A 15,115-nucleotide genomic window follows, 5' to 3' on the forward strand; every position below is an offset into this window, starting at 1 on the left:
GAGGTAGGAAAATTATGTGGATATAATGAAGCAACATCTCAAGACACCAGTCAGGAAATTAAAACTTGGTCGCGAATGGGTCTTCCAAATGGACAATGACCCCAAGCATACTTCCAAATTTGTGGTAAAATGGCTTAAGGACAACAATGTCAAGGTATTGGAGTGGCCATCACAAAGCCCTGACCTCAATCCTATAGAAAATGTGTGGGCAGAACTGAAAAAGCGTGTTCGAGCAAGGAGGCCTACAAACCTGACTCAGTTACACCAGCTCTGTCAGGAGGAATGGGCCAAAATTCACCCAACTTATTGTGGGAAGCTTGTGGAAGGCTACCCGAAAAGGCAATGCTACCAAATACTAATTGAGTGTATGTAAACTTCTGTCCCACTGGGAATGTGATTAAAGAAATAAAAGCTGAAGTAAATAATTTTCTTTACTATTATTCTGACATTTCACATTCTTAAAATAAAGTGGTGATCCTAACTGACCTAAAAGAGGGACTTTTTACTAGGATTAAATGTCAGGAATTGTGAAAAACTTAGTTTAAATGCATTTGGCTAAAGTGTACAGTGGGGGATCCCCTGTTGATTTTGTACGTTTGCCCACTGATAAAGAAAGGATCAGTCTATAATTTTAATGGTAGGTTTATTTGAACAGTGAGAGACAGAATAACAACAAAAATATCCAGAAATACGCATGTGAACACGGTGAAGGCCCAAAATTGCCCTCGCTGGAAGCCTGTGTTTCAGACATAAAGAAGTGGATGGCTGCAAATGTTCTACTTTTAAACTTGGACAAAACAGAGATGCTTGTCCCAAGAAACAAAGAGATCTTCTGTTGAATCTGACAATTAATATTGATGGTCGTACAGTCGTCTCAAATAAAACTGTGAAGGACCTTGACGTTACTCTGGACCCTGATCTCTCTTTTGACGAACATATCAAGACTGTTTCAAGGACAGCTTTTTTCCATCTATGTAACATTGCAAAAATCAGAAATGTTCTGTCCAAAAATTATGCTGAAAAATGTATCCATGCTTTTGTCACTTCTAGGTTAGACTACTGCAATGCTCTACTTTCCGGCTACCCGGATAAAGCACTAAATAAACTTCAGTTAGTGCCAAATACGGCTGCTAGAATCTTGACTAGAACCAAAAAATTTGGTCATATTACTCCAGTGCTAGCCTCTCTACACTGGCTTCCTGTTAAGGCTAGGGCTGATTTCAAGGTTTAACTTCTAACCTACAAAGCATTACATGGGCTTGCTCCTACCTATCTTTCCGATTTGGTCCTGCCGTACATACCAACACGTACGCTACGGTCACAAGACCCAGGCCTCCTAATTGTCCCTAGAATTTCTAAGCAAACAGCTGGAGGCAGGGCTTTCTCCTATAGAGCTCCATTTTTATGGAATGGTCTGCCTACCCATGTGAGAGACGCAGACTCGGTCTCAACCTTTAAGTCTTTATTGAAGACTCATCTCTTCAGTAGGTCCTATGATTGAGTGTAGTCTGGCCCAGGAGTGTGAAGGTGAACGGAATGGCACTGGAGCAATGAACCACCCTTGCTGTCTCTGCCTGGCCGGTTCCCCTCTCTCCACTGGGATTCTCTGCCTCTAACCCTATTACAGGGGCTGAGTCACTGGCTTAGTAGGTAGGTGGGTTTTAAATGAGTCTATGGGTTATTGTAGAGTATTTGTGGATTCGTTTTAAGCAAAGTATAAGGGAGTTATACTCCAGTCTAGTTGGTGGCGGTAATGCAACATTTATTTGATGCCAGTCACTAAACCTCATAGAAGAAGAAACAGGTCCCACCTCCCAGAGCTCATGCTCTCTCTCGCCTTACTTGCAAATGGCTGTTTGCACATCTACCAATATTTTTGTCATTGTAGGGCGCAAAAGTACAGCTAAAAGTCTGAGCGCGTGAAATTGACATGTGAGGCAATTGTTGCGCAAATTCGTTTTTTTCATGTTCACAACTCATCAGTTACACGTTTGAGTATATGTGTTTACAACTACAGAGTATTATTTCATGTTCACAATTCATCAGTGACACACTTACAAATGTATTATACACGCTGAAATCATTATGTGAATGATTTCCCTCACACTTCTGTTTCTCTTCACAGGGCGGAGGCATGCGCAAAGCTCTCCTTGTTTATTTTCGTTGCTAACGCGGGGAGGGACATGGCGTGCGTCCGCTAATGACAGATAGCAGATACGGTCGGTTAGGGCGAGAGAAAAAACCAAGGGGAAAAGATAAGCGGCTGCCAGAGCCTCTACAATAATTGCATTAACTGAATTGTCTCTCGGTGCCCAAAAGCTTGTTCTTGAAAAATCCTATCACCACATTTGGCAATGAGGACATCTGTCGCCCGTGCATACCATTTGTTTTGGAGGATTCGGGGACACAACTGAATCGGGGTTTTACAGCTGAAAGGGTGTAATTAAAGCTTGGATAGAGGGAAAGGTTGGAAATAGTGTGGAGAGGACTATAGGGCAGGACATTTCACCATATCCAACGGAGAAGGTTTTTTAATTTGTTATCTCTCATCGTGTGTTATTAAACAAAGGTTGATTCCGTAGCCTACAATTCCTATTTCAATCTCTAATTCGTGGTGTTGGTTTTTTGATCTTCCACTCATCTTTTTCCGTGGTAAAGGATGCCAGACCAGATATCGGTATCCGAGTTCCTCTCGGAGACCACCGAGGACTACAATTCCCCCACGACTTCCAGTTTCACCACCCGGTTGCAGAGCTGTAAGAACACCGTCAATGTTCTGGAGGAGGTAAGGCCGTCCAGAAAAACCATAATTGGCAATGAGTTACGTTAATGTCATGCAATTGCCCATTTATCCATGGTCGGCTCTTGAAAGTGAATAAATCGTCCCCAACTCTCTCTCGAACTGCTTCAACACAGCATTCATTCTGCTCTACCTGTAGGGCAGGCTATACTAGGCTACAATGCGTTCACGTTGTGCAATAGGGGCCATGCATTTCCCGCAGGGATGAGTGTTGGCATGCGGAAGAATGAATGGTCAGATAAGTCCATTGTTCTGGTAGGTCTATTTTAATATAGGATGGTAGTAGTTATTCCATACGAAACCAGGACAGAAAAAAAACATGATTGGAGGGATTTTCACGAAATTAAATAAAACAACGTGGAGGAAGACTGTTGACATCTGTATCTTAAAGCATAATTAAGAAATAATTGATCGAAGTTGCCATTTTTATTACATTTTGGCCATACCCGGCCTCCTTTTACAGGCGGCAGGTAGTTAAGAGGGTTGGCCAGAAACCGAAAGGTTGCTGGTTTGAATCCCCAACCCGACTAGGTAGAAAATCTGCCGATGTGCCCCTGAGCAAGGCACTTATCTCTAATTGCTCCTATAAGTCACTCTGGATAAGAGTGTCTGCTAAATGACTTAAAATCTAAAATAGTTAACCCAAATTACAAAATGACATTTTGGTTTCCTTACCCTGTAAGCAGTCCATGTTCAAGGTGTGACAGCAATCCATGCTTTGGTTGGTCCCATGACTTGAATAGTATTTCTGCCACATGCTAAAATGTTAGCATCTGGAAACAGTGTCAGGGAAACTAAACCATCGTATGGGTTGCTGTCATGCCTTGTCCATAGACTGCTTACGGGGTAAGGAAACCAAAATGTCATTTTGTAATTTGGGTGAACTATCCCTTTAAGACTCCATAATGTTTAATCTGTAGGTGCTACAAAGCAACACTTGGTGTCATATGAAGCTTTAATATGAGTAGTATATTGATATAAAAAAAAAAATATATATATATATATATATATATGAGACATTAATTTATTAATATAAAGATGTTGAAAACACAATTTGTGGCAAATTTTTATTTTATATTGTTGAACATAATATACTGTATGGGCATATCAAAGTTCTAGAGTGGGATCTCTGCTACTTTTAGACATATTATCCAATTTGCATTACCAACAGAATTAATGAGAATTTATAAAAAATGTTTGCCCTCTGCTAGTGATTTGCAGTATGTGCAATGATACAAGTAAAAGGTGGGCTGTGATTGGTAATATTGCCTACTATTCCAATTTCTCTGAATAAAATGGGCCATATCTTTAAAACTAGCAGAGATCCCACTCTGGGTTCCCACGCTGGCGGCCCTATTCATTTTATCCCCCACCCCCATAAGTTTATTTATTTTTTTTTTTAGAACAGTTAGGCTGTTTATGGCCATGGCAGTTCACATGTGCAGCAAAGCATAGGCTTTGCAATGATTGTAAAATTATTTGACTCAAATATGCCACTGTACAGCGCAGCAAAGCTGTGTGATATTGCAATGCCATATACTGATAGGGTACACTTAACCCAGCCTAGTCGCCAGTGCTGTTTCCTAGGCTACATTGTATCAATCGATAATGTAGGCCTACAATTCCACCTTGTCTGTTTTGTAAGAATTTAGGAATGTCATTCCCACACTGCTCGCAACACTACTTGTAACCATATAGCTTTGGATGGACAGAGCAAACTGCCCACACCTCCTCTAAGTAAAAATTAGGAAGTTCGATTAGGCTAAACTGGGGTGCACTGGGTTATGGCCCGTGACGTGACTGGGCAAACCTGTGATGGAGCCCTTCTCTAATCGAACAGTAATCTGCACCGGTCATATTGTCACTAAGGCAGCATGTTGCATCGTTAAGGAACATATATTTTCCATAAAATAAATGTTTGAATTTTCAAACTAGTTTTCATTGTGAAGGCAGATAAAGCACATATGGGGATTTTATTAAGCGCAAACCCTTATTCATGCAACAACTCTGAAACTCTCATTACTCTACTTTTGGGGCGGCAGGTAGCCTAGTTGTTAGAGCGTTGGGCCAGTAACCGAAAGGTTGCTAGATCGAATCCCCGAGCTGTCGTTCCTTGGCCGTCATTGTAAATAAGAATTTGTTTGTAACTGACTTGCCTAGTTAAATAAATAATACTCCAAGTGCTTGACATCAGCTTTGAACGGGGTGTAACTAATGTGAAATGGCTAGCTAGTTAGCAGTGTTAAGTATAAATGACGTCACTCGCTTTGTAGTTGTGGCGGCATTTGCAGAGCGGTATGTAACGGTGCTTCTTGTAGGAAGTTGTTGATGTGGTCAGAGGGTCCTTGGTTCAAGCCCAGGTTGGGGCAAGGAGAGGGACGGAAGCATTACTGTTACAGGGGCACTCATGCCTGGGAGGTAGCCCAGTTACAAAACGGATGCAATCACTTTTCACCCAGTGAAAACTCCTCCTACTCGGTGAACTGGGCCATGTTGCTGAGGCTGTGCATGTGCTAGTTTATTAACGTCTCTGTCTCATTTCTAAATGGCTTAAATAAAAACTCTGAAAATGAACATTTTAATATATATATATTTTTTATTGGAGGCTAATTTAGGATGTAGGGTACAACCTAAGGACATTGCAGTAACACAAACATAATCATGACGCAGTCTACACATTGCATTGGGGCAAAACAACTGTTATTTTGCTTCTTAATGATCATGCAACACCCCGCGATTTGATAGACTGCACATGATTGAAATTTGTCAGAGTAGCCTGTTCTGCGTTTTTAACCACAAATAACATACAAATGTTATTTTGCTTCTCAATAATCATGCAGCACAGCACAATTTGATTGCTACGCCAGAGTAGCCTGTTCTAAGTCTGGTGAACCGAACGATCTGCGCGTGTAGACCAGAGTTTGACAATGGGCTTGTTTGTTAAGTAGAGAATCCCACACATGGACAGAGGTTTCAGTTGATCGGGAAGAGGTGTCCAGACAATTTGGCCACGCAGCCATTCCGAAAATAATTTGTCCTCAGAAAAGGGATAGACAGAATGGGAGAAGCCAATAGGGAAGTTAGGAAGGACATAGAGTAGCCTACATGTTTTTACTGGGGAATTTGTGTATAAGCATTCTGTTTAGTAAAGTGAACCAGTGATGTGAAACAGCACAATGCAAATTCTTTAAATTATGATATATTAGAGGCTACAATGATGCTACAGTAATTTTAACACATGCATGGTAGGCCGAACTGTGACCAATGTTCACCATGGAAAGAAGTAGAGCGTGCTCAACCAACGTGAGTAGAGGTGCAACCTAAAAATATGTAAACATCATTGGACAGGAAAAGGCTCACTCACCATTAAAAATGTGTAGTTTTATTAAGCAAGTTTAAAAGATTGTTTCGGCCTTCATGGTCTTCTTCAGAATCTCTTGCTTAATAAAACGAAGAATATTTAATGGTGAGCCAGTGTCCACCAATGCTCACCATGCTCTGTAACCTATGCCTTTGTCCAATGAAATCCCCAAAAAAAGGGATTGCAATGAGATCTACATGAGCTAATTGGTAACCTGTGGCAAATGCATTGGAATGTGAAGGAAGCTCACAGGTTGCTATGATGCAGTTGTCTGCCTATTATAGGCTATTTCTTTTCACTTTGAATCATTTTAATGCCTCTGTTTAGGCTTCCAGTTGACAACTCTCTGGTTTCCTAGTGTGTTCATATTCTCTTGGGGAAATGCAAGGCAAAACAGATGAATCACCTGGGGCAGAGAAGAGGTGCATGATGGTCTTTTGATGTTGGCACACTGGGTTCATTGCACTGCAGTGACTGCACAGCTCTTCTCTTGTCACACTTCACATCTCTTAAACTTAAATGTATTTTGTCGGTATAATCCAATTGTATTTGTCACATGCGCTGAATACGACAGGCACCTTACAGTGAAATGCTTACTTACAAGCCCTTAACCAACAATAAAGTTTTAAGAAAATACCTAACAAAAAAAAGTAAGAGATAAGAATAACAAATGATTAAAGAACAGCAGTAAATAACAATAGCGGGGTGATTTACTGGTACAGAGTCAATGTGCGGGCCACCGGTGTCGAGGTAATTGAGGTAATATGTACATGTAGGTAGACTCATTAAAGTGACTGTTTAGATAATAACAGAGAGTAGTAGCAGAGGGTGGGGGGGGATGGGGGCAATGCAAATAGTCCGGGTTGTCATTAGATTAGCTGTTCAGGAGACTTATGGCTTGGGGGTAGAAGGTGTTTAGAAGCCTCTTGGACCTAGACTTGGCGCCCCCGGTACCGCTTGCCGTGCGGTAGCAGAGAGAATAGTCTATGACTAGGGTGGCTGGAGTCTTTGACACATTTTAGGGCCTTCCTCTGACACCGCCTGTTATAGAGGTCCTGGATGGAAGGAAACTTGGCCCCGGTAATGTACTGGGCCGTACGCACTACCCTCTGTAGTGCCTTGCTGTCTGGGCCGAGCAGTTGCCATACCAGGCAGTGAAGCAACCAGTCAGGATGCTCTCGATGGTGCAGCTATAAAACCTTTTGAGGATCTGAGGACCCATGCCAAATCTTTTCTGTCTCCTGAGGGGGAATAGGTTTTGTCGTACACTCTTCATGACTGTCTTGGTGTGCTTGTACCATGTTAGTTTGTTGGTCATGTGGACGCCAAGGAAGTTCTCAACCTCCTCCACTACAGCCCCGTCGATGAGAATGGGGGCGTGTTCTTTTCTCCGTTTCCTGTAGTCCACGATCATCTCCTTTGTCTTGTCTTGATCACATCGAGGGAGAGGTTCTTGTCCTTGCACCACACGGTCAGGTCTCTGACCTCCTCCATACAGGCTGTCTCATCGCTGTCGGTGATCAGGCCTAGCACTGTTGTCATCTGCAAACCTTATGATGGTGTTGGAGTCGTGCCTGGCCGTGCAGTCATGAGTGAACGAGGAGTACAGGAGGGGACTGAGCACGCACCCCTGAGGGGCCCCGTGTTGAGGATCAATGTGGCGATGTGTTGTTACCTACACTTATCACCTGGGGGTGGGCCGTCAGGAAGTCCAGAATCCAAATGCAGATGGAGGTGTTTAGTCCCAGGGTCCTTAGCTTATTGATGAGCTTTGTGGGCACTATGGTGTTGAACGCTGAGCTGTAGTCAATTAATAGCATTCTCACATAGGTGTTCCTTTTGTCCAGGTGTGAAAGGGCAGTGTGGAGTGCAATAGAGATTGCATCGTCTGTGGATCTGTTGGTGCGGTATGCAAATTGGAGTGGGTCTAGGGTTTTTGGGATAATGGTGTTGATGTGAGCCATGACCAGCCTACGGGTCGGTAGTCATTTAGGCAGGTTATCTTAGTGTTCTTGGGCACAGGGACTATGGTGGTCTGCTTCAAACATGTTGGGATTACAGACTCGGACAGGGAGAGGTTGGAAATGTCAGTAAAGACAGTTAACCTGTTTGTGTTAGGGGGCAGTATTTTCACGGCCGGATAAAAAACATACCCGATTTAATCTGGTTATTACTCCTGCCCAGAAACTACAATATGCATATAATTAGTAGATTGGGATAGAAAACACTTCAAACTTTCTAAAACTGTTTGAATGGTGTCTGTGCAGATAACAGAACTCATATGGCAGGCCAAAACCTGAGAAGATTCCATACAGAAAGTGCCCTGTCTGACAATTTGTTGTCCTTCTGTAGCATCTCTATCGAAAATACAGCATCTGTGCTGTAACGTGACGTTTTCTAAGGCTTCCATTGGCTCTCAGAAGGCGCCAGAAAGTGTAATGGGGTGTCTGCAGTCTCTGGGCGAAGAACAGCAGGAGAATTTGTGAGTGGTCAGGCTGGGAACAGTGACACTGGAGATGCGCGTCCACGAGACTACTCCATTTTTTTCTTTCAGCCTTTGAATGAATACAACGTCGCCCGGTTGGAATATTATCGCTATTTTACTAGAAAAATTGCATAAAAATTGATTTTAAACAGCGTTTGACATGCTTCTAAGTACGGTAATGGAATATTTTGAAATTGTTTGTCACGAAATGCGCGTCACCATTTGGATAGTTACCTGAACGCATGAACAAAACGGCGGTATTTGGATATAACTATGGATTATTTGTAACCAAAACAACATTTGTTGTTGAAGTAGAAGTCCTGGGAGGGCATTCTGACGAAGAACAGCAAAGGTAATCCAATTTTTCTAATAGTAATTCTGAGTTTAGGTTGTCTCAAACTTGGTGAGTGTCAAATTAGCTAGCCGTGATGGCCGAGCTATGTACTCAGAATATTGCAAAATGTGCTTTGGCCGAAAAACTATTTTAAAATCGGACATAGCGATTGCATAAAGGAGTTCTGTATCTATAATTCTTAAAATAATTTATGTTTTTTGTGAACGTTTATCGTGAGTAATTTAGTAAATTCACCGGAAGTGTTCGGTGGGAATGCTAGTTCTGAACATCACATGCTAATGTAAAAAGCTGGTTTTTGATATAAATATGAACTTGATTGAACAAAACATGCATGTATTGTATAACATAATGTCCTAGGAGTGTCATCTGATGAAGATCATCAAAGGTTAGTGCTGCAATTAGCTGTGTTTTGGGTATTTGTGATGCATGCTAGTTGCTTGGAAATGGCTGTGTGGTTATTGTGTCAATGTACTCTCCTAACATAATCTAATGTTTTGCTTTCGCTGTAAAGCCTTTTGGAAATCGGACAACGTGGTTCGATTCAGGAGAAGTGTATCTATAAAATGGTGTAAAATAGTCCTATGTTTGAGAACTTTGAATTATGACATTTTGTGGTTTTAAACTTGGCGCTCTGATTTGTCACTGGCTGTTGAATAGTGTGGGACGATTTCATCCCACCTCCCCTAGAGGTTAAGGTGGCAGGTCGCTGGTTCGACTCCCCGAGCCGGCAAGGAGGAAAAATCTGCCCTTGAGCAAGGCGGTTAACCCCCAACAGCAATTGCTTCTTGGGCGCCAATGACATGGACGTTGATTAAGGCATCCCCCCGCACTGCTCTGATTGGAGGGGTTGGGTTAAATGGGGAAGACACATTTCTGCTGATTGCATTCAGTTGTGCAACTGACTAGGTATTTTTTATGTTGTAATTCAAGAGATGGAAGAATCAAGTTAGACCTCATTCCCTCTGTCATCTCATAATGTCTACTGCCTGGGTGATAACTAGGTTTACCAGCTTCCCTTTCAGTCACGTTCTGTTAATACAGCATAATGAGCACAGGATGTGGATGTTACTGATAGTAACACCTACCCACCTGTTCTTAAACTAACATTAAACGTTACCGCACCTAATTTAAGAATATAACTGCAACCTTAGGTGATGTTATCACTTATTATAAATGACATGTTTTTGTCTATAACATGTAAAGCATTTTAAACCCTGATGTAATTGGGTGTGATACCTGTAGAGGAATTAATGGATAGGTATTTGTTTTTAGTAGGCCATACCGATCTTACTGGTGGTTAGCCTAACTACCATTTGTTGAGAGATTGTTGTTCATCACTCATTATATATTTCACCTAAGTGCAGTCCTGTTACTTTTGTCAATACATATATTTTGTTTTCAATAATCAGAATCCAATTCATGCAGGGTTGTGACCTGACTTGATATTGTCACCGTTTACTGGAACCTTGTGCAAATATCACATTGCCATCAATGGTTTGTGCAAAAGGTTGATGTTACATGCCATCTCGATTAGTATTGGGACCAAGGTAATTATACAATTCTCACTAAAAACCCTAGAGTAGGGATGTAATGATTCACGGATAGGCATCGGTCCCAGATTCAGATGTTTAAGATACAAGTGCATGGGTCTGTGGACCCCAAACTGATCCAAATGTAGCATGCATCGGTCAGAAAATCCATAATGGGCTGTCATAGCTAATTTGTTAGGCCTAAATATTAGCTCCAACACTTAATCTGCAAAAACGTGAAGTTCATTTAGTGGGTGATGGTGATTTCAGAACTAAAGTAGGGGGTGACCCCCCCCCCCAAAAAAAGGGGTGGTAGATGCTTAGTCCCCCTAATGGCTCAGCTTAGGTACCTACACCATAGACATGCATCACACACACACCCTCATCAGCTCCATCAGCAGCATGAATGTGTTTATGCGTTGTTTCACATCGATTCGTTCTCTAATCGAACCGAATCGCACCGAATCATTTCAAACTAAAACGTGTTGTTCCTGTTGTATTGGAGCCCATGTATCTAGATGGGTATCGATTCGTCTTGAAAGGTAAAAATGCTAATCTCTACCCGGAGTCTGTCGAGTTCCATTTCATTTTCATTGCAACAAAGAAATGCTAAGGTTGAAAGGGAAATTTCACCTTGGAACTGCCACTGCATATCGTCATTACTATATTAGCAACATTATGTTGTTGTCATAAACATCAACGTTATCCAAACCACAAGCTAGAATGAGTGCATTTTCATTTCACTTGGTAGAATCGTGAAGTTTCAACTTTCGGTGTATTCGTCTGCTCATGGTGAACCACAAGTCCAGCATTCATAACGACTGCAGATACACCATATATACAAAAGTACGTGGACACCCCTTCAAATTGGTGGATTTGGCTATTTCAGCGACACCCGTTGCTGACGGGTGTATAAAATCAAGCACACAGCCATGCAATCTCCATAGTCCAACATTGGCAGTAGAATGGCCTTACTGAAGGGCTCAGTGACTTTCAACGTGGCACCGTCATTGGATGCCACCTTTCCAACAAGTCAGTTTGTCTAATTTCTGCCCTGCTATAGCTGCCCCGGGGAACTGTAAGTGCTGTTATTGTGAAGTGGAAACGTCTAGAATCAACCACGACGTGGTAGGCCACACAAACTCACAGAACAGGACCGCCGAGTGCTGTAGCGTGTAAAAATCATCTGTCCTCTGTTGCAACGCTCACTACAGAGTTCTAAACTGCCCCTGGCAGCAACTTCAGTTCATGAACTGTTCGTTGGGAGCTTCATAAAATGGGTTTTCATGGCCGAGCAGCCGCATGCAAGCCTAAGATCACCATGCACAATACTAAGCATCGGTTGTAGTGGTGTAAAGCTCGCCGCCATTGGACTCTGGAGCAGTGGAAATGTGTTCTCTGCAGTGATGAATCATGTAAATAATATCTTGCGCCATGCCTTTAATTTTGTGAGATTGAAATGTATCCCCTACCAAAATCATAACCAATGTCAACCCTTGTCAATTATGTTACATAGCTAGCTAGTAAAATTATTTACAGTTGCTGACGTTACACTTCTGCTAACAAGTTACACATGCAAGGCGCATATGCTTGGTGCCTATGGATCACAATTGTGACGACCCTCCCACTCTGTCTGCTGTATTCTCTCTCTTTGTTCTTGTTTCTTTATTAGGATGCCGGTGGGCGGAGTTGGGAGGGTCGTCAGCTAAATGGGAAACACCTGGGCTCGGGTGTGTCCCAGGATAAAGGCACCTCTTCCACAGTCATTGAGGAGACTCTCTCCCTTTTGTTGCGAACTCTGAGCCGGTTCGTAACACAATTAGCTGCTGCCAAGGAAGCAGCTACTCTTCCTGGGGTCTGGCAAAATTAAGGTGGTTATACAATTTAAAAAAACATTACAACACATTACATTACAATACAGGCCCCTACTCCACACTCGCATATCTACAACACAAAATCCATGTGTGCGTGTGTGTATGCATGTCTGTGCCTATCTTTCTGTTGCTTCACAGTCCTTGCTGTTCCATAGGGTGTATTTTTACTTGCTTTTTAAATCTGATTCTACTGCTTGTATCAGTTACCTGATGTGGAATAGAGTTCCATGTAGTCATAGCTCTATGTAGTACTGTGCGCCTCCCATAGTCTGTTTTGGACTTGCGGACTGTGAAGAGACCTCTTGTGGGTTATGCATGGGTGTCTGAGCTGTGTGCTAGTATTTTAAACAGACAGCTCGGTACCTTCAGCTTGTCAACACCTCTTACAGAAACAAGTAATGAGGAAGTCAATCTCTCTTCCACTTTCAGCCGGGAGAGATTGACATGCATGCTATTAATGTTAGCTCTCCGTGTACTTTTAAGGGCCAGCCATGCTGCCCTGTTCTGAGCCAACTGCAATTTTCCCAAGTCCCTCTTTGTGGCACCGGACCACATGACTAAACAGTAGTCCAAGTGCGACAAACCAGGGCCTGTAGGACCTGCCTTGTTGATAGTGTTGTTAAGAAGGCAGAGCAGCGCTATATTATGGACAGATTCGCGACATCGTAGCTACTGTTGTATCAATTAGAGGTCGACCGATTTGATGATTTTTCAACGCCGATAGCGACTATTGGAGGACCAAAAAAGCCGCTACCGATTAATCGGCCGATTTTTAGATATTTGTAATAATGACAATTACAACAAAACTGAATGAACAATGTTCAATTTGGTTTAAATAATGCAAAAACAAAGTGTTGGAGAAGAAAGTAAAAGTGTAATATGTGCCATGTAAAAAAGCTGATGTGTAAGTTCCTTGCTCAGAACATGAGAACGTATGGAAGCTGGTGGCTCCTTTTAACATGAGTCTTCAATATTCCCAGGTAAGATGTTTTAGGTTGTAGTTATTATAGTAATTATAGGACTATTTCTCTCTATACCATTTGTATTTCATAACCGTTGACTTTTGGATGTTCTAATAGGCACTATAGTATTGCCAGCCTAATCTCGGGAGTTGATAGGCTTGAAGTCATAAACAGCACAATGCTTAAAGCATTGCGAAGAGCTGCTGGTAAATGCAGTAAAGTGCCGTTTGAATAAATGCTTACGAGCCTGCTGCTGCCTACCACCGCTCAGTCAGACTGCTCTATCAAATATCAAATCATAGACTTAATTATAGTGTAATAAACACACAGAAATACGAGCCTTAGGTCATTAATGTGGTCAAATCCGTAAACTATAATTTAAAAAACAAAACGTTTATTCTTTCAGTGAAATACGGAACCGTTCCATATTTTATCGAACGGGTGGCATCCATAAGTCTAAATATTGCTGTTACATTGCACAGCCTTCAATGTTATGTCATAATTATGGAAAATTCTGGAAAATTAGTTGGCAACGAGCCATGCGGCCCAAACTGCTGCATACACCCTGACTCTGCATGCAATGAACGCAAGAGAAGTGATACAATTTCCCTAGTTTAATATTGCTTGCTAACCTGAATTTCTTTTAACTAAATATGCAGGTTTAAAAAAATGATGTTTATGGTTAGGTACATTCGTGCAACGATTGTGCTTTTTTCGCAAATGCGCTTTTGTTAAATCATCCCCGTTTGGCGAAGTCGGCTGTCTTTGTTAGGAAGAAATAGTCTTCACAGTTCGCAACGAGCCAGGCGGCCCAAACTGCTGCATATACCCTGACTCTGTTGCACAGAACGCAAGAGAAGTGACACAATTTCCCTAGTTGAGATTCATGTTAGCAGGCAATATTAACTAAATATGCAGGTTTAAAAATATATACTTGTGTATTGATTTTAAGAAAGGCGTTGATGTTTATGGTTAGGTACACATTGGTGCAACGACAGTGCTTTTTTCGCGATTGCGCTTGTTAAATCACCAGTTTGGCGAAGTAGGCTATGATTCAATGATAGATTAACAGGCACAGCATCGATTATATGCAACGCAGGACAAGCTAGATAAACTAGTAATATCATATCATTATGTGTAGTTAACTAGTGATTATGTTAAGATTGATTGTTTTTTATAAGATACGTTTAATGCTAGCTAGCACCTTACCTTGGCTCCTTGCTGCACTCGCATAACAGGTAATCAGCCTGCCACGCAGTCTCCTCGTGGAGTGCAATGTAATTGGCCATTATCAGTGTCCAAAAATGCCGATTTACCAATTGTTATGAAAACTTGAAATCGGCCCTAATTAATCGGCCATTCTGATTAATTGGTCGACCTCTAGTATCAATATGTTTTGACCATGACAGTTGACAATCCAGGGTAACTCCAAGCAGTTTAGGCATCTCAACTTGCTCAATTTCCATATTATTCAATACGAGATGTAGTTGATGTTTAGGGTTTAGTGAATAAATTGTTCCAAATACAATGCTTTTAATTTTGGAAATATTTAAGACTAACTTATTCTTTGCTACCCATTCCGAAACTAACTGCAACTCTTTAAGTGTTGCAGTCATTTCAGTTGATGTAGTAGCTAACGTGTATAGTATTGCGTCATCCACATGCATAGACACACTGGTCTAACTCAAAGCCAATGGCATGTTAGTAAAGATTGAAAAAAGCAAGGGGCCTAAACAGCTACCCTGGGGA

The 15,115-nt window shown here is 41.8% G+C and overlaps 1 protein-coding gene across 1 annotated transcript in view; it reads left to right on the top strand.

Moving 5' to 3' along the window:
• Positions 1 to 2,120: 2,120 nt before the first annotated feature.
• Positions 2,121 to 15,115, top strand: part of asap1a (ArfGAP with SH3 domain, ankyrin repeat and PH domain 1a) — a 190,958-nt gene continuing 177,963 nt past the window's right edge. The window contains 1 exon segment of the mRNA XM_045693788.1: positions 2,121 to 2,785. Coding sequence (XP_045549744.1) covers positions 2,660 to 2,785 — 126 coding nt within the window. The 5' untranslated portion in view covers positions 2,121 to 2,659.

Source organism: Salmo salar, chromosome ssa14, assembly GCF_905237065.1.
Source record: "Salmo salar chromosome ssa14, Ssal_v3.1, whole genome shotgun sequence".
NCBI classification, from domain to species: Eukaryota; Metazoa; Chordata; class Actinopteri; order Salmoniformes; family Salmonidae; genus Salmo; species Salmo salar.